Genomic DNA, 20,473 nt, shown 5'->3' with positions numbered 1-20,473 from the left:
GTTTTTTTAATTTACAGTTATACCGAAGAGCACGGGATGGCTTTATTTAGTCACATTCCATGTTTCTCAGCATAACTGCAAATTGAAAATAAGCACTTACGATACTGCTTGTGATCGAGCTAAAGAAGGACTTTATAGTCTGAAATGTTCTAAAATTTGTTCTTAATTACTTTGTGCACATTTTACACAATTAAATTTCCATCTCAAGATTTTGCATTTAGATTGTGCACTGCTGTTAAACCCTCAATTTAGAGGAAAGCAGCCGCCAGTTTGGAACATTCAGACATTGGAAACTTTTTTTTTAACGCAGACCTAACAACTGGATTACCTGAAACTCATGGTAAGATTTCATTTCCAAGACCAATTTGTAGATTTCGAGATACAAGGTTTAAAATCACTTTAACATTTCACTGACAAAGACCCTGATAAATATTAAATACTGCAAAGAGAAGCCCTATCAATTTTCCTTCTCACCTATACCAATTCCACTGTCCTCTTATTGCACAGTTTAAAAAAGAATCCAGGAGGATATAACTGCAATTTACCCATGTTAAAGTGCTTTGGAGGTTAAATTGGCAACAAAGAACAGAGACACAAACCACCTTGAAATAGGGTTTCAATTAAATGAGAAGGATTTAGTAACTCAGGTCCAAAAGAAGGGGGATGGGGGTGGGGAAGAGTTACAAATTAATTTAATCTTCTGCCTATAGTTCGCAGCTGCACTCCAAACTGTCTGGGGCTTAGAAACAAAGCAGCGCAAGGCCACAGAGCAAAGGAGGCTTCCATTTTTAATGTACAAGACCATTAGCTGGTAACTTGTGGAACGTGCGACCCCTGCAGAGGGCCATGAGCCCGAGTAACAGAGACAGATGAAATGACATGTCTGTTTGGGTCTGCATCTAGACTAGGGAGAAATGCCAACAGACCAAGCAGAAAACATGCTCTCTAGGACCTCTGGGCAAAACCCGAAGCTTAATTCACCTTCATTACAGAATCATCATCAAAAGGACTTATGTAATACTACTAAATTCTACATACGTTTTCAATCCACAACATAACTTTACGATTATTTAAGGTATGGAAGTCCAGTTTCTGAAAGGGTTAAAAAAGGTTTATTGATGTAAAGTTACCTAAAGTTATATAAAGCTGGTAAGTCAAAATCAATGTGTGCAATTCAGGATCTGAATGGGATTTTCTGTGGTCTAGAGGATAAGGCTTTGATGCTCTGCATAGTATACTGTCCCTCTCTTTAGCTAGTAGAAAAAGAATAAATCAGGCAACATAAACAAATATATGCAACAGTGTTTAATTCAAATAATCCATTTGGATCCTCAAATTTGTGCTATCTTGGAGGAGAATTGTAATTGCTGCCCAGAACACCTGTGCCACTTCTTTTACTTCCTTCAAAATCCACCTTTGCTGTGAAGACTTTGGTGCTTTTCCTAATTTCCATGACTGACTGTGATTCAGGCCGTAACTAAGACTTAGCACATGCAACTGAAACAACTGCACATTGCTTCCCTGTTTACCCCTGGTAGGATCTCCATTTCCTCTGTTGTTTTCCCTGTGTCAAATTTAGACCGTAAGCTCCTCGGGGCAAGGACTTATTTTCTCATATGCTGTAAAAGCACCATTCACACTGATGGCACTATACAATAATTCATAATTAACCTAAAAATGACGTGCCCAACAAGTGCAAGCACATTCCCATGAGTCCAACTTACAATTTTCTGACTGTTATTTGTGCAGTCTAAGCCCCACCAAATATGGGCAAGGCTTGGAGCCAACGAGTAAAGAGCCAGAGATCAAGATGCTGCTGGTGACTTCAGCACCATCTGGTTTCCTCCTATCCATCCCAACTTCTTTTATTGGGAGAGACTGGGGAGAGATGGGATCTGAGCTCCCATCCTGCTGCAGACTTCTTCAAGGGGTACTAGAATGAGGTGCTGATCTCTTTGTACTCTGGCATGCCTCAGCCGTTTTTGTAACAAAAAGAGCAATAGTAGCAATAAATATGCCTAATCATTTGAGTTTTAGAATCAGAGTTTGGTTTATAGATGGATTTGTGTGATAATCGTATGTGTTCCTTTCCTTGCTTGTACACCTCCCTGTTCAAATAATTATGTTATTTATTTCCCAAGTACAAAGCCTGATTACTGATAGCCAGCAATGAATGCTGGAAAAAGAATGATACATTGAGGTCTCAACCTGGGCAGACTTTACCTAAACTTACACTTTATTGCAGCTTAGTTCACAATCTTCCCCTAATATAGGGTTACCTCCCAGCGCAGCAAGTGGATAAATCATCCTGGAATATTACTCTGGCTAAGTTTTGCTGCGACTGGAGCATATGCGCTTCCAAGCCACTGAAGCAGAGCCCCATAAAATACACTAATTACTAGAAGTTATGGTCACTGGGTGATTGATAGCACTCTGCAAGGCAACTTCTTCATTCCCAGCTTTTCTGATGGCCTCACCTGCCACAGAGGCAATTATTAATTCATGACCCGGGCCTTAGGCACTGGAACCTTTACTTCCCATTCTACCACCATGAAAATACCACTAAAGCTGGACATCAGCTTCCATTGTCACAATGGAAAAGTGGATTTCATGCAGATGACCTTTATCTGGCAAAAATCGTAACAGAACAACAACTATAATTGTCAGTTTCAGACCTACACACCCCATTGTTTGAAAAATGCAATTGGTTCAGAATGCAGCTGCTGCATCCCAGTGTGAATATCACACTTACAGGGAGCACTGAATATTGGTGCCCCAACACAGCCAGTAGCTTCCTAGTCTTCCAGCAATGATTTAAAAGTGCTGGGTTTAGACCTACCAAATCCTACATGGTTTGACCTCTACATAGCTCAATGAGTCCACCTTCTTCCCCTACACCCCATCCATCACAATCTCCAAGACCAAGCAAGAGCGCCCTCTTAAGTTTACCATCTGTGTGGCAAGTCAGAACAAAGGCACACAGAGAAGCACTCTTCCTGTGGTTGCTCATTAGCTCTGAAATGCTCTTCAGTGTCCAAACACCTGCCAAAGGCAAGGTAGACTTTCTCATGACAACAGAGCTAAGTAAAAGCTACACAATATATTTTTAATGGACAACTTCCTCTCTTTATTCTGTATTCATTTATTAACATTTATATACCACCTTATTTGCAAAAAGCCATCAGGGCAGTGTACAACAATTTAAAATAAAACCGTAACACAGTTAAAAAACAATTTTAAAACAGTGAAAATTAAAACAAAACTACATAATTTAAAAGGCTAAATTTTAAAAACATGTCTCCACACCCTTTCTAAAAGCTTAGAGACTGGGGATCGATTGCGGTTCTTGAGGGAGTACATTCCACGGTTTGCGAGCGACACAGGAGAAAGCCCTGTCATGTGTGCCCGACGAACAGCTTCTGCGGGTCATGGTGCCCTTAAGAGGGCCGCTCCTGCAGATCTTAATAACCAGGAAGGTTCATAACAAGATCAGCTAGCCAGGTCCTGAGCCATTTAGGGCTTTAAAGGTTAAAACCAACACTTTGAATTGAACCCAGAAAGCAACTGGCAACCGGTGCAAGTGTAATATGGTCCCAATACTATGCACCAGTTAGCAGCCTACCTGCTGCATTTTATACCAACCAAAGCTTCCAGACACTCTTCAGGTATAGCCCCACACAGAGCCCATTGCAGTAGTTTAAACATGATGTAACCAAGGCATAGATAACTGTTGCCAAGTCAGACTGTCTCAGGAAGGGGCTGCCACTGGAGCACCAAGTATAATTATGCAAAACACACTTCTTGCTACCACCACCTCTTGAAGTTCCAGGGACAGCACAGGATCAAAGAGCACTCACAACCTATGAACCTGGCCCTCCATGGTGCGTGCAACTCCTTCCAAAACAGGAAGGGATTATGCAATCCCCAGGTCAGGCTTTCTACTGACCAAGAACACCTCCATCTTGTCTGGGTTTACTTTCAACTTCTTCACCCTCATCTAGCCTATTACAGAACACAATGTTCAGTGGTTTTGACTGCTTCCTTGGTGTTAGGTGAGAAAGAGCAATAGAGCTGGGCATCATCAGCACACTGGAGGCACCTTACTCCAAAGCTCTGAATAACCTCTCCCAGCAGTTTCATGTAAATATTAAGTAACATTGGGGACAAGATAGAACCCTGTGGGACACCATAGGTCAACAGCAATACAGCACCCCTAAGTTTCAGCCCCACTAGGTGGTCCAGAAGAATACCATGGTTGATGGTATCAAAAGCCCCTGAGAGGTCCAGGAGAACTAATAGGGCTGCACTCCCTCCACATCCAGTTCCCAGTGTGGGTCATCTACCAAAGCAATCAAAGCAGTCTCAGTCCCATATCCCAGCCAGAAGCCCGACTGAAATGGGCCCAGTTGATCAGTATCATCCAAATGCATCTGGAGTTGCACCACCACCACCACCTTCTCGATTACCTTAGCCAAGAATTGCACATTTGAGACTAGCCTATAGTTAGACAGATCTCCTGGGTCAAGGGAAGGTTTCTTTAATAAAGGTCTTATTACTGCCTCTTTTAAGCAAGACAGAACAACTCCCTCATGGAAAGAGGCATTAATAACTTCCCCTAGCCACAACATCAGTCCCACCTTGGCCAATTTAATTAGCCAAGAAGGGCAAGGGTTGAATACACAGGTGGTAGCCCTCACCAGTCCAGGCAGCCTGTCCACATCCTCAAGATCTACAAGCTGAAAATAATCCAAAACAACTGGACAAGTGGTTGCCAAGGTTACATTACTCTGACCTGCTCCAATATTGAAGTCGAGGTGAATCCAAGCAACTTTAGCCACAAAGAATGAAGCAAATTGTTCACAGTGAGCTGCCGACAGCTTTGGCTCCCCACTCCAGCACTGTGGCAAATAAGGCCTCACACCACGTGGAAAAGCACTGTTAGTCTATTCTGTGTGAACGCAAGAAGGGAGCAGTAAAGAAGTGGCAGGAGAGAAGTGAGCTTTCTTCTATGCCATTACTGCCATGGTACAGGTCTTTCAGTGGTGTTTCACCCATGTTCGGTCAGACTCATCCAGAGCTTGTCTCCAACAGCGCTCTAGCCAACATCCCTCCGGTTTCATTGCCCTCAACTCCCCGTTTAATCAGGGAGCTGAACTGCCTCCACCAGGAGGGAGATAGCACTTAGGAGCAGCGCTGTCAATGGCCTGGGCCAGTTCTGTACTCCACAGATCAGCCAGAGCTTCGACAGTAAATTTATGTTTAAATTTACAGTTTTATTAGAAAACTCAAGGTGTTTTATTTGTGCTCTAAATCACGGCTGTGCAGAAGGTGGATCTCTACACACTGGTAGATCTCTGGGTGATTTGCAGTTCAGAAAGGATTTCTGACTACCAACTGTTTAACAAGAGCAGCAACAAAATCACTCCCCGCCCTCAATTATCCTGCTGCAATAAAGAAAGCTTGGGGTAGCCAGGAGTGTTTTTGTGTGTGGAAGGACTGTGAGCTGCATTCAGTTCTCATCACCAATTACTGGGCTCAAAACTCTTTAATTCTAAATGCATGTCTTTTGCACCAGGCTCCAGTTGGTGGATCTCAGGGTTCTAGTAAAACACAGAGTAGATCCCAGAAGCCTGAAATTTGCCCAGCCCTGCTCTAAATGGTTTGGAACCCAAATATCTGGGAAGTGCCTCTTCCCATACCAGCCTGCTCAGGTCCTAAGATGTTCTGCTGAGGTTCCTTATCAGAAATGTGCTGTGTAATCACAATGGAGGGGGCAGGGGTGACTTCCCAGTTTTGGAATAGCTTCCCTAAAGAAGTACACCTGGCACCTACTTTATCATCTTTTCAGCACCAATGAAGGTGGTTTCTGGTTTTTTAATTTGAATAATTCCTCAGTCTGCCTCATAATTTTATTTGCTGTCATTTATTATAGTTGTTTAATGGTAGTGTTAATACCGTATTGTATTATGATTTAAATTATTTATTATCTACACTATTGTACACTTCCCTGGAATCCAATATGATGAAGGGTGGCATAAAATATTTTAAACAAACATTTTATCTTGGATTGTGTGTACATGGTTGTTATCGACTTTGAATACAACTAGATATAAACACAAATAAAAATAAATAACATTACACAGTAACTACCAAAAGGTTAACTTGTGTATCCAGAAATAGTCCAAAGACCACCCAGGGGGGCCACCTGCATTAAACTTTATGAGTTAGAGATAAACTCTTCAATAATGCAAAACAATCAACTGCGAAAGAGAAAGAAATGAGGTTGGCTGTTTTTTTGCCAGCTGTCTTGTCATCTCAGCAAGCCACACTGACCAACTATCGGCTCAATGAAACCATCTCATTTCCTGGCAGCCTAAACAGAACGACACAATCCTTCTGCCTTTAGCAATGCTTGTGTCAATTTTTAATAGGTACAGAATCTGACACCAAAACAGAGTTAGTTCCCTCTCAGAATGTAGTATTTCTCCCTTAAGGAACTGGCTCTAGCTTATCTAGGGTTGCAGGATCATTCTTGGGCAATCACCTGTCTGATGCCTTTGCTGGTCCTGGTGGCTGTATGCATGCACATAGTATCAATTAGGAACTGGGCTAACTGGAACTGGGATCAGCAAAAAAACAACAACATGGAGGCAAAGGTCATGGAAGGGTGGGGAAGGAGTCAGAGGCTCTAGAGGTCAGAGCAGCTCTGTAGGCTGGATGTTTATGGGATGCCCTTTGAAGCATCAGGCATTTTATTATACAGATATTTTAAAGACTTTAACACATCCTTTTGGTCTGACTGTTATAATACAGGGATTTAAAGCCACCAAATCACTGGCTGGTTCCTTGGAGAGTTGGTTATAAAAGGGTGACTTTTATTAAAGAAGGTTGGGAATGTGGTATGGAAAGTAGATAAAGTAATTTAAAACAAATTGTACCCTAACTACTGAAATGTACCCAGATCCACCTAATGTGTTCAGTTAACAACTACTTGAAATCTTCAAAGTAAGAATGGGGAAATAATGCAACTTCAAATGGGATTAGTTAATACTGACTGTCTAACCTTGAAGAAGCAGATACGGAGTTACAGATGAGTGACTTTAACTCATCTTGAACGTCCAGTAGTGAACTGAAAGCTACCATCGGCCATGATTCTTTAAGGATGCAGACAGGGGCATCGCTTGACTACACATCTCAATGGTGCAAGCCCTGTTTGCCTGGTACTGGAAATTTGAGTAGTGAGAATATTTAATTTAGCACCGGAGAATATTTAATTTAGCACCAGATGTGCCAAACAGAACTGTATTGAGTCTAGGACACTGTGCCATAGCAGCAGGATCTACTGGGTGGTACAATGGCAATTCTTGATTATGATGGTGATAATTCCTTTAGCACTTTTCAGTGCTATATCCTCAGCTCCTTCACCATCCTGTGGTTGGATGTTAGGACAAAAACTTTTGCTAGAAAAATGCCATACTCTGGGGACCAGATAGGAACAACAGCACAGGATGAAGCTCAGGCAAAACACCCCAAACAATTGTTGCAAGAAACTCTAGGGAGGATTTACAACACAAAGGCAACAACAGTGGCCCCAGCACAATATTACATGATTCATAACCAAATCCTAAGAGAAGGCTCATGTCTCTCTTGTTCCTGTCCAATTTATCTTTTTTAATACTACCCAGAAAGAAAGAAAGAAAGAAAGAAAGAAAGAAAGAAAGAAAGAAAGCAAGCCCGCCCAATCTTTACATTTTAGTTCACATTTTTTTCAAACCCGTCAGTCAAACAGGCTGAAGGATAAAAAACTGAATAAAAAAAACATAGGTACTGGTAAACCTAACTACCTCCCTCTTATGTAACCTATCACCCAGAAGAACAAGATGAAATCACTGAGCAAACAGGATGGGTCAAATGCCCTCCTTACATTCCCTAAAACAGGAGATTTATGGTAAGAAAATTCCTGTTTTATCTGGTAGAGTAAGGAAGGCATTCAAAGATCCTTTGGGATAAAGTAAAGCAGAGACAGAAGCTATAGGAGGGGATTTGGTGATTTCACATGTTTTCACATCAGCTGAAGCGGCCTTTGGTAGGAGGGTGCTTCAGAGGGTGATTAATTCACAGGGTGGCTACCACCCCCTGAAACACCAAAGTCCGCTTCAGCCGATATGAAAACATTAATCTTATAATGATGCGTAAAAGTATGAACTGATGTCCAGGTGGCTGCCCTACGAATCTCCTCTAGGGGAGCCTTACTCCAAAATGCTATGGAAGTCGCAGCTCCCTTGACTGAATGAGCCACTGCTCCTTCTGGAGGTGACTTGCCCAGAGGCTGATATGCTTCCAAGCTACACCAGTGTAGCCACCTAGACTGAGTCGAAGTGGAAACTTTCTTCCCCAAGGAAGCTGCTTGAAAGAAAATAAAAAGACATTTGGACTTCCTAAGAGCTGTGCCAGGGTCATAAGTGGCACTTGATTCACCTTGTCCTGGGATCACATCATCTCCACAACCTTCTGAACTCTTTCTTCAGAGAGGAACATTGAAAAGGAGACTGTGTCTAGCAGGACTCTCAGGTGTACCAACTGCTGGAATGGAATCAGGAAACTCTTTTCCTCATTTACCATGAACCCATGCTGACATAGGCATAGAAGTATGGTCCGGATGTCCTTCAGACTCTGAATTCTGGAACTAGATCAAATGAAGACATTGCCCAAATAAAGATAAAGGAGTATTTCTTTCAACTGACTTGGATTCCGGCCTGACTTGGACTCCTGCATTGAGCAGGGGGTTGGACTTGATGGTCTTGTAGGCCCCCTTCCAATCCTACTATTCTATGATTCTATGACCCTCACATGGACCACCAGCAGTGCTGACACTTTGATGAAAACTCTAGGTGCCGTGGTGAGACTAGAAGGAAGAGTTGTGAACTGAAAATGGATGTGACTGTAATAGAAGCGAAAAAACCTCTGATGGTTTTTTGGGACTTGGATTGGGACATGGAGGTAGTTCTCCAAAAGGTCTATAGATGCTAGGAAATCCCAACATTCTATCACTGCCACAATAGACTTCAAGGTCTCCATACAAAAAGATTTCTTTACCATTAACTTGTTCATCCATTTCAGATTGAGAACGGGCTGAGCACCCTCATTTCTCTTTGGTACTAAAAAGAGAACTGAGTAAATGCCTGAGTAGTGCTGTCCCATTGTTCAATAGCTCCAATATCCAACAGGTGATGAATCACCTGGAGCTTGAGGAGGCGAATTTCCTTGCACTTGGATCGTGGAGAAACCCAGAACTGATTTTGTGGGCACTGTGCAAACTCTAATGCATAACTCAGCACAACCATCTCCCTGACCCACTCTTCAGTGGCAATCCTCTCCTATCTTGTAGCGAACGACAGGAGACGACTACCAATGCAAAGGGGAGAAACGGAAGGCAAGGCGTCAATTGTTATGCCAGGCTGACCATGGAAGAAGAGGACATACTGGGATTGCTCCTTGACAGCTGTTTGCTGGAAGTCCTAGAGCATTGCCACTTGGATTTGAAGCCCAAGCTCTCTTTGAGCCTGAAGGACTGCCTAAAGTGATGAAAGGACTGAAAATGAGATCTGTTTCTTTGGTCCTCTTTTTCAGTAGTAGGTAAGGCTTCCTTTTTGTCCCTAGTCTCTACTAGGACTGGCTCTAGAACTTCCTCAACAGCTTAGATCCCACAAAGGCCTTGCTCGCCAGACAAGATTGAGACCCAGGATCCACCTCCCAATGATGGACCCAGACATTCCTTCTAGCCACAACATTAGCCGCTACAGCACGAGCATTTAGCTGGATGGTATCCAAAGATGGGTCAAGCAAGAAGAGCTGCTGACAAAGAAATTTTGTGCAAAAAATCCTTGAGAGTCTTGGACATATTAGTGTCTGCAGCCACCAGCTCCTCTACCCAAATATAAGCGACCCGAGCAAGAAGAGAGTTAGTTACCAAGGCTTGAAAGCTCACAGACGAGGCCTAAACCCTTGCTTTAGAGCTGACTCTATGCGTTTGTTGCAAGTGTCTTTGGGACCCCCCTCTCGTCCAGTGGGTAAGATGGCTGGCAATGAGAGTATAACCAATGCCACATCTACCAAAGGCATCCTCAGACAATCCATTACTGTGTCTGGAAGAGAATAATGTTTGTTAACCAAATGATGAAGAGGCTTGGGTTGAGCTGGAGCCACCCATTTTGCTGACAAAATCTTGTTAAAAAGTTGGGGACAAGGAACTGTAGCTGGATTGTCTGGCTCCTGAGGGAAAATTGTCTGAATCCCTGAAGATAGAGAATCAGCTTCTCCTTTGGTGGATGCAGGAGCTGAGGAAAGATGCAGAGTTTTAATCACTTTAACTAAAAGTTTAGGGGAAAAAATCTGCTGTGAACAACCTACTCATATGTTGTTCTGGCTCTTGTTCAGTGCCATCATCAGAAAGCTCTCCTGGTTCCTCCCGGGAAACCTCTGAATTAACTGACTGTGCTGGGGAGACTGAATGTGAAAGGCTGGGGCTTCCCAAAACAACCCCACCCAAAGCTACTGAAGAGGTATGCAGCGAAGACATTCCTGCTTTAGTTGGATCCCCACCCACCTCAGGGTGCTTCAGCCTCTTTCTGCGTATATGGCTATTGGCACCGGAAGAGGAAGTACAGTCAGAATCAGAAACAGAAGAGGAACTGGAGGAACTGTGTCTCTTCTTGTAATGCTTATGGGAGGAATAACTCCTGGGTGGGCTCCTTTTTTGGTGTTTATTATATTTTCAGTGTTTTCTGCCAGGCAGGGGAGGTCTACTATCCCTGAAAGCTGTTGTAAGGGCTCTACGCACCTCTTTAGCCACCAGCCCTTGAACCCAATTGAGGAAATTCTGTTGGACGTGGACACTGAGAGATCTGGAATCAGAAGAAGGGCACTTGATAACTCCCCCATATAACCAGATTTGGAGGACATGGCCTCCCCAGAATGGCTTTCTGTTCTAGGTGAGCCCCCCGGCCCAAGCTCTCTGCCTCTGAAATACCCCCTTCTCTCTGTTTCCTACCGGAGTCAGATGGTAACGTAAAGAGGCTCCATCAGGCTTCTCCTGAGCTCTACTACCTAGACTGGAGAATAAGGCAGGACCAGTTGGGAAGATTACTGACACTATGCCTGGCCCAGAGAATAATGCAAACCAAGGCAGCGTCGAACAAAAAAGCTTCAAAGCTGAATTCAGAGAGAGCAACCCACCAGAGTGCCTGCCCTTGAATTCTTTGTACCCACACAGCCCCATCCTGAGAAAAAGGCTGAGAGGCCGCTGAAGAGGGATGCCATGCAAAAAGCACTAAAGTAACGCTCTGGGAACCTGCTCTTCTCAGGCTGGCTCAGAGCAAGCTCTAACTGAGCTGTGAGGGAGTCGCCGTCTCGGGTTCTTTATTGCCCTGACTGCGGCAACGAAGAGCTCAGCCCTCTCCTTCCAGACACTCCTGCCTGAAACTTGAGGAGAAGGTTGGGACAGTGTATGGCAACTGAATTTCTGCCTGGTGTGACAGAAAGGAAGGCAGCAGCTTAGCTGAACCAACCACTTACCAAAAAAATAGCGGGGTAAGGAGGGGCAAGCTACCTCTTAGCCCTGTGAAGAAGAAGAAAAATAGAAAACAAAAAATAAAAAAGCTGCAACCACTAAGTGATGGGCTGAAGACAGCCCACACAGACAGTCCTGCTTCCTAATCATGAGGCAGAGCCAGTCTCGGAAGTTGGGATCTCCTCCCCATGCAGAACAGTCAAAGTTGCAAACCATCCCAGCCTCCCACAGAGGCGAGGGACAACCTGAATGATCTTTGAATGCCCTCCATACTCTACCACAGAAGATACAATTTTCCTGGAAACCACTGCACTCCGTGATGGAAGACGGCATGCTGGATTCAGACCCCTTTAACATATTGTATCCTTGCCTCCCAGTGCCCGTGACATGGTGGTGCTCCAGAGCAGAGCTATGCAGGGGGCACAGGGAGGAGAAACTAGAATGGTGGCCTGCTTTTTCGCTTAGCACAGCTGCCCAGTGCACCTCTCAGTGCGAGTGCTGCCGCTCGCCCCGATGCCTGGTAAGTCAGAGGAAGAGCACACAGTGGCATGCGGGGCAGGGGAGAGAACACTTTGCCCAGCACCCCCTTAAACCTGGAGCCAGCCCTGAAGCTGAAGCTCAAATATTTTGGCCACCTAATGCGAAGAGAAAACTCTCTGGAAAAGACCCTGATGCTGGGAAAGACTGAAGGCAAAACGAGAAGGGGACGGCAGAGGATGAGATGGCTAGATAGCATCACCGATGCAATGAATATGAACTTGAGCACACTCCGGGAGAGAGCGCAGGACAGGAAGGCCTGGCGTGCTATGGTCCATGGGGTCACGAAGAGTCGGACACGACTGAACGACTGACCAACAACAACAAGTAGAATACATGTCTGGCATGCAGAAAGTCCCTAGCACAGTCCCCAACATCGCCAGTAAAAAAGGGTGAGGTAGCAAGTGATGTGGAAGTTCTCTCCACAAAGGCAAAATGACACATTACATTTTTTTTGTTTTTGTTTTTTTAAAAATGTTTAAAAATGCCACTTATTTTGAGGAAAAAGCAGCCATGGGGCCCTGATTCAGAACATGCTCCTGATCAGGGCCCAGCACCAGTTTCCTGCTGATAGTCCCCTCCCCCATCTGCTGTTATTTGCCCCGATAGTGCTGTTTACTGGAGGAGGTGAGGGGATTTTCAGCAGTAAACTGGCGTGGGGCCATTCAAACAGGTGAGTTGAAAATTCCAGCATAAACTCCAGCTGCCCTCTCTGAATGCTGCCTGACCCATTCCAGTGTCGACAGACAGCATGACTGTAATGGCAATGACCTTGCATGGATTCCTGGAGCATAACCTTCACCTTTCCAAAGACAGTTTCCCTCACTTTCCTCATTTAACACGTCACTCAAACCACTTCAATGAAACAACGATCATGTTGAAGAGAGGTCTCGGAGGAGCAGATGACACACCAATTAACAAAGCACACGGAGACAAATTGTTCCATGCATCTGACTCAGGAAAAAGCGGCAGGCAAAAGGAGAAAACGAGGGAAGGGAGTTTGTGCGAGAAGAGGCAGGAAGTAGGCCCTCCCTATACAAAAACGATGGCATTGCCCAGGCCCAGTGCTGTAAGAGGAAACCCTCTGGCGCCAAGGGCTGCCCCAACAAGACTCAGATACCGAGTTGTGCGGTAGCAGACAATTTATATGATGTCACCATGCAATGATAACGAACAGGACATAAAAGCGTTCCTCCCAATTTATTAGTTGCTGTCACAGCAACTATGTAAGTGAGTTCGGTTGGGCTGAGAGAGGAGTTTCATGACTGAGCCACACAAGCCAAACGCAGTGTGCCCCAAGCAGGAAAAAAGCTGCACTGTCCAGCCACACTAGACACAGTGGCCAGAAGAGAAAACAAAGTCCCCCACTGCAGATGATTAGCCCATCTGACCTGGGAAATACCTGCTAGGTGGGAAATACCTGCTAGGATGATGATGCTGCTGATGATCCTAGCCAGCATATACAAATTGTACCTAACATGCCTGGAAAGCTTCTGGAAATTAATACTCTTAACTACAACTGTAATTCTAATATGGATATCCCAAATATTTAAAAAACCTGGTCCATGGATTTGTTCTAACCAAGTAAATACACATCTTGCCCTGCACCCCCATCCTCAACATTCTCCAGTGCTCTGGCACTGGAACGGCCCATATAAGTTGCATGTCAAGCAAACCAAACCTACCACTTGGCAGCCCAAGTTGCAGGCATGCATAAAAGGAGAGGCAGGCTGAATTCTAAGTCCCCTCTATGGCTAAAAGATGGAGTAAGTATGGGGACTTGAATGGTAGTTTTATACCACTGAACATGTAAAAACACACTCCAAATACAGTCACATAGCAGTATGTTTAGAAATCCCTCATTCAGAGCAGCCCTGTCACCTCAACTGTGCAAGTAAACACCTGGTCCTCTAGACCCTCCCCCCTTAAAATGATTTCTGTCCCTCCAAAGAAGGAGCATGAATGGAGCTCTTCTGGTTTGGGCATCAGCATGGACACCTTGGCTCATTACGTTACTTTCCGTGCAGCAGCTTCGCATATAGGATGCAAAACCACTTTTAAAAACCTGTATGAATCAAGGCTCAAAGTGCTCTCTGTATAGTTGAAAGAATGCACTTACCTCCATGAAGGAAATTCCTAGACTCCAAACGTCGGAGTGAATGCCATATTGCTCTCCTGAAATTCGTTCTGGCTGTTAAAAACAAATCCAGGGGGTAGGGAAGACAGAGAAGATAGCTGAACCTAATGAAATGTCAAGAGGTGATAACATGACATATATTTTGCAAGGGAAGTAAAAGCCCAGGGTCTCAAATTTTGGTTGAATGACTGAAGGCATTTACTGTACTAATTTAGATTGATAACAACACTTGATTTTCTCAGATTTTCATTTTTGGCAGATACTGGCACAATGTGGAAACTAAGTTAATTGTTTATGCAGATGATTTCAGAATCACAGGGTGCATTTGAATGCAGAGTTCTAGGACAAAGCCCCTGCCCCACACTCCTACGTTGATGCCCTAAATGAAATATTTACATGGTTTCATCTTCTCCACCCATTAAATCCAATTAGCATAGGGCCTAAAGACTCCACCTTTCACCCATCTGACTGGGCTCCATGATATAAGCATAGCCAACATCGACAGGAGGGGAGGGTGCACAACCACAGGATGAGTGGCAACTCCGCAGGATGCAATTGCATCACAAGGGGGGAAGGTCGGCAGGCTTCACTGGAGAAATCAGTCAAGGCTATACATGATGCTGTAACTCTGCCCAGAACTGCTATCTAATATTGTATGTCACATGGCAGTTAGGTTATGATGACAGGCATAGTCCTACCCTTTGCCACCATGTATGATGCTATGTTCCCCTTCATGGATCACTGCCTTGTTGTGGTGAAGGGGCTTGCGTAACTCAATGAAGCCATAAGCTATGCCGTGAAGGGCCACCCAAGACGGACAGGTCATGGCAGAGAGTTCTGACAAAATGTGGTCCACTGGAGAAGGAAATGGCAACCCACTCCAGTATTCTTGCCAAGAAAACCCCATGGAATGTATCACAAGGCTAAACGAGATGACGCCGGAAGATGAGCCCCTCAGGTCGGAAGGTGTCCAATATGCTACTGGGGAAGAGCAGAGGGTATTTCCAAGTAGCGCCAGAAAGAGTGAAGCGGCTGGGCCAAAGCCGAAAGGACACTCAGCTGTGGATGTGTCTGGTGGTGAAAAGAAAATCCGATGCTGTAAAGAACAATATTGTTTAGGAACCTGGAATGTCAGATCAATGAATCAAGGTAAGCTGGAGGTGGTTAAACATGAGATGGCAAGATTGAACATCGACATCTTGGGAATCAGCGAACTAAAATGGGCAGGCATGGGCGAATTTAATTCAGGTGACTATCATATCTACTATTGTGGGCAAGAATCCCTTAGAAGAAATGGAGTAGCACTCATAGTCAACAAAAGGGTGGGAAAAGCAGTACTGGGGTACAATCTAGAATGATCGAATGATCTCAGTACGAATCCAAGGCAAACCATTCAACATCACAGTAATTCAAGTCTATGCCCCAACCACTGAGGCCGAAGAAGCTGAGGTTGATCGGTTCTATGAAGACCTACAACACCTTCTAGAACTAACACCAAAAAAAGATGTCCTCTTCATCATAGGGGATTGGAATGCTAAAGTCGGAAGTCAAGAAATCACCGGGATAACAGGCAGGCATGGCCTTGGTGTACAAAATGAAGCAGGACAAAAGCTAATAGAGTTTTGCCAAGAGAACATGCTGATCATAGCAAACACTCTTTTCCAACAGCACAAGAGGCGACTCTACACATGGACATCACCAGATGGTCAATATCGAAATCAGATTGATTATGTCCTTTGCAGCCAAAGATGGAGAAGCTCCATACAGTCAGTCAAAACAAGACCTGGAGCTGACTGTGGCTCAGATCATGAGCTGCTTCTTGCAAAATTTCGGCTTAAATTGAAGAACGTCGGGAAAACCACTAAACCGTTCAGGTATGACCTAAATCATATCCCTGATGAATATACAGTGGAGGTGAGGAATAGATTTCAGGGATTAGACCTGATAGACAGAGTGCCTGAGGAACTATGGACGGAGGTCCGTAACATTGTTCAGGAGGCAGCAACGAAATCCATCCCAAAGAAAAAGAAATGCAAGAAAGCAAAGTGGCTGTCTGATGAGGCTTTACAAGTAGCTCACGAAAGAAGGGAAGCGAAAAGCAAGGGAGAAAGGGGAAGATATACCCAACTGAATGCAGAGTTCCAGAGAATAGCAAAGAGAGACAAGAAGGCCTTCTTAAATGAACAATGCAAAGAAATCGAGGAAAACAACAGAATGGGAAAGACTAGAGATCTCTTCAAGAAAATTGGAGATCTCAAGGGAACGTTTTGTGCAAAGACAGGCATGATAAAGGACAAAGAAGGCAGGGACCTAACAGAAGCAGATGAGATTAAGAAGAGGTGGCAAGAATACACAAAAGAACTATACAGGAAAGATCTGAATGTCCCCGATAGCCATGATAGTGCGGTCACTGAACTTGAGCCGGACATCCTCGAGAGTGAAGTCAAGTGGGCCTTAGGAAGCATTAGTAACAACAAAGCTAGCGGAGATGACAGTATTCCAGCCGAGCTATTTAAAATCCTAAAAGATGATGCTGTTAAAGTGCTGCATTCAATATGCCAACAAATCTGGAACACTCAACAGTGGCCACAAGACTGGAAAAGGTCAGTTTACATTCCAATTCCAAAGAAGGGCAACGCCAAAGAGTGTTCAAACTACCGCACAATTGCGCTCATTTCACATGCCAGCAAGGTGATGCTCAAAATCCTACAAGCTAGGCTTCAGCAGTATGCGAACTGAGAACTACCGGAAGTACAAGCTGGGTTTAGAAGAGGCAGAGGAACTAGAGATCAAATCGCCAACATTCGCTGCATCATGGAGAAAGCAAGAGAATTCCAGAAAAACGTCTATTTCTGCTTCATTGACTACGCTAAAGCCTTTGATTGTGTGGATCACAACAAACTGTGGCAAATTCTGAAAGTGATGGGAGTACCAGACCACCTTACCTGTCTCCTGAGAAACCTGTACAAGGGTCAAGAAGCAAGAGTAAGAACCAGACATGGAACAACCGATTGGTTCAAAATTGGGAAAGGAGTACGACAAGGCTGCATATTGTCACCCTGCTTATTTAACTTATATGCAGAGTACATCATGAGAAACGCCGGGTTGGATGAATCAGAGGTCGGAATTAAGATTGCTGGGAGAATTATCAACAACCTCCGATATGTAGACGATACCACCCTAATGGCAGAAAGCGAAGAGGATCTCAAGAGCCTCTTGTTGAGGGTGAAAGAGGAGAGTGCAAAAGCTGGTTTGAAACTCAACATTAAAAAAACTAAGATCATGGCATCTGGCCCCATCACTTCCTGGCATATAGAAGGGGAAGAAATGGAAGCAGTGACAGATTTTACTTTCTTGGGTTCCAAGATCACCGCAGACGGTGACCGTAGCCATGAAATTAAAAGACGCTTGCTCCTGGGGAGGAAAGCTATGGCCAACCTAGACAGCACAGTAAGAAGCAGAGACATCACCTTGCCGACAAAGGTCCGTCTAATCAAAGCTATGGTTTTCCCAGTAGTAATGTATGGCTGTGAGAGCTGGACTATAAGGAAGGCTGAGCGCCGAAGAATTGATGCTTTCGAACTGTGGTGCTGGAGAAGACTCTTACGAGTGCCCTGGACTGCAAGGAGGTCAAATCAGTCCATCCTAAAGGAAATCAACCCTGAGTGCTCATTGGAAGGACAGATAATGAAGCTGAAGCTCCAATATTTTGGCCACCTAATGCGAAGAGAAAACTCCCTGGAAAAGACCCTGATGCTGGGAAAGACTGAAGGCAAAACGAGAAGGGGACGGCAGAGGATGAGATGGCTAGATAGCATCACGGATGCAATGAATATGAACTTGAGCACGCTCCGGGAGAGAGCGCAGGACAGGAAGGCCTGGCGTGCTATGGTCCATGGGGTCACGAAGAGTCGGACACGACTGAACGACTGAACAACAACAACAACAATGATGCTATGTTACCATGCTGGGCAAAGCTACACTTGAGGTTGGCATGCAGTGACTGGATCAGTTGTGAGCAAACCCTTTAGTTCCCTGTTTGTAACTAGAAAGGCCTCACAAGCCTGCTGCTACTCATATAATCCACCCCAGTCAAGCTGGCCATTTGCTTTATGTTTCCTTTTCCCCTCCTCCACTTCATTTTCAAGGAGTGCTGGCCCTCAAATCCCAACCGACTTACTCTACTCTCTGGCCGCTGAACTCTTTGCCCAAATGTTTTCATTTGGGGCTAAATTTCCTTGTGTATTCCTGCCTACAGCATGAGGACCTCCATCCTCTCTTCATACATTTCTATATATGAGCAGTGCATGGCCCCAAGTGTCCCTGGGGGGCCAATTTCCCTCCATTTGCAGCACTCCTAAAAATGCTACAATTAGGGAACTTCTTGGAGGTCCCATAGAAGTAAGGCCAGTCCTCACTGTATGAATACTTCCATGCTATTTATTTATTTCTATTTTAATTTCACTCAATCCCAGAGGCTCTGATCAGATTATAAATGTAAACATATGCAACAAAACAATTAAAATAAAATTAGGTGTCTTGAACCACTCAGGACCACTTTTCCACCTCCCTCCTCATACACACTCCCAGTCACATGTCTCTCATTTTATTCAAGTAGATAGCATATTTGTGAGCATGTATTTTGTAAGGAAGGAAGGATGCCACAGAAACCCAGCTTTCATTTAAATGCTCCCAAGCTAATGTACACTGCAACTAGAAAATGAAAGAGGCTTGGATCACACCAATTAGCGGCCAGTTTAATACCGTTCCAGGAATGCAAAATAGCCAGCCAGCTCTTTTACTCAGAAGCTATGCTCTAGGTATCGCCAAGGTCAAGTACAGTGTGAAATGGAACAATAAAAAGACTTGACGAGACTCTCTTTCCCACTGTGCTGTTAATGCACCTGTCTAGTTCAGGCACCTTGCTCAACTCCTCCTCCCTCCATTCTATAATAACCCAGAAACCTTTAGAGAAAAACAAATGTGCCCAAATTAGTGCCAGTCGAACGTACTTGAGGATGCTTCCTTGCAGCCGCTAATCCCAGGTCAGGAGCTTTTAGCGCCAAGTAAATGTTAAGTAAAAAACACAGACACAATGGCCTAAATGATCTTTAAGGCTCAGCCTTCTAGACACTACAGAGACAGAACAAGTAAAACCCAGCAGAGAACAGACTTGCGCACATCTGAGCTGAGTTCCTATGAACAAAGGAAAACTGTTTATTTGGGAAGGTATGCCTTACTCCTGATCTCGTCTGGTACTGTAGGGCTTGAACTGGGGGCCTGTTGGGTCAGACACCAAGCAGATGATCCTGGAGAGTGAATCCCAGCCTCTGTAAAGCTCCCAGGTTCTGCTGCTGTCTTCTCAGTCCAGGGAAATTCCACAGAGAATGGACATCAGGCTGTCTAGACAGGCAAGAATCCCTCCTTTGTGGTGCATCATACATCATTAAAATGTACAATACATCACAAAACAATACATCATTAAAAACCTAACAGCATTTAGATAAGTTAGTTGCTGGGTAAACAAGTAAATTTTTAGTAACTGTCAAAAGCACATGATTGTCAGTGCCTGCTGTATCGCAGAGGGGAGGTCGTTCCAGAGGGACAGCGCCACCACAGAGAAGGCCTGCTGGGGAGATGAAATGGTATCACAGGAGCTGGGAAGCATCCAGTTTGGACTGAATCTTCCCTAGGGGCTGAAAGTGAAAATGTTTCCGATTGCCCAAATGGGAACAGGGAAGAAATGGGCCAAGAGCATATGGTAAAACATCATAGCCAATCAAAGGGGCCTAAGAGATAGAAATGCATGTACCAGAGACATCCAGAGAGGGACACCATGTATAGCTGTTTGTATGCTAATGCTAGAAGCCTCCAAGCCAAGATACAAGAGTTGGAGTGCTTGGTTTTAAATGAGGACTTAGATACAATGGGCATAACAGAAACCTGGTGGAATGGAGGAAACTAGTGAGATACGGTCATCTCTGGATGCAAACTCTATAAGAAGGGCGGAGAAGGGTGTACTGGAGGTGATGTCACTCTGTATGTCAAAAAGGCCACAGCGTCATGCCAACTAGAAATTTTTAAAGGGGCAGACTCCTTCACAGAACTGCTGTGGTTGACAATACCAGGTCCCACTGGTAAATTAGTACTAGGGACATGCTAGCATCCCCTGATCAAAATGCTCTGTGTGACATTGAGATGGCTAATGAAATCAGGGAGGCATCTGGAAT

General features: G+C 44.5%; 1 protein-coding gene across 8 annotated transcripts in view; it reads right to left on the bottom strand.

The window, feature by feature from the left end:
* Window positions 1–20,473, bottom strand: part of MAP2K5 (mitogen-activated protein kinase kinase 5) — a 162,298-nt gene that overhangs the window by 61,777 nt on the left and 80,048 nt on the right. For 6 of the 8 annotated variants that reach the window (XM_084817524.1, XM_084817525.1, XM_084817528.1 and 3 more), the window contains one exon: window positions 14,226–14,297. The exons of the other annotated variants lie outside the window; for them this stretch is intronic. In XM_084817524.1, the coding sequence (XP_084673650.1) occupies window positions 14,226–14,297 (72 nt within the window). The remainder of the gene's footprint in view (window positions 1–14,225; window positions 14,298–20,473) is intronic. 8 annotated transcript variants of the gene reach the window in all.

This window comes from Heloderma suspectum, chromosome 11, assembly GCF_057233095.1.
Source record: "Heloderma suspectum isolate Gila_16-S chromosome 11, 16-S_ref, whole genome shotgun sequence".
Classification (NCBI taxonomy): Eukaryota; Metazoa; Chordata; class Lepidosauria; order Squamata; family Helodermatidae; genus Heloderma; species Heloderma suspectum.
Note: the sequence above shows the minus strand (reverse complement) of the source record. Positions and strands in the feature narration are given on the sequence as shown.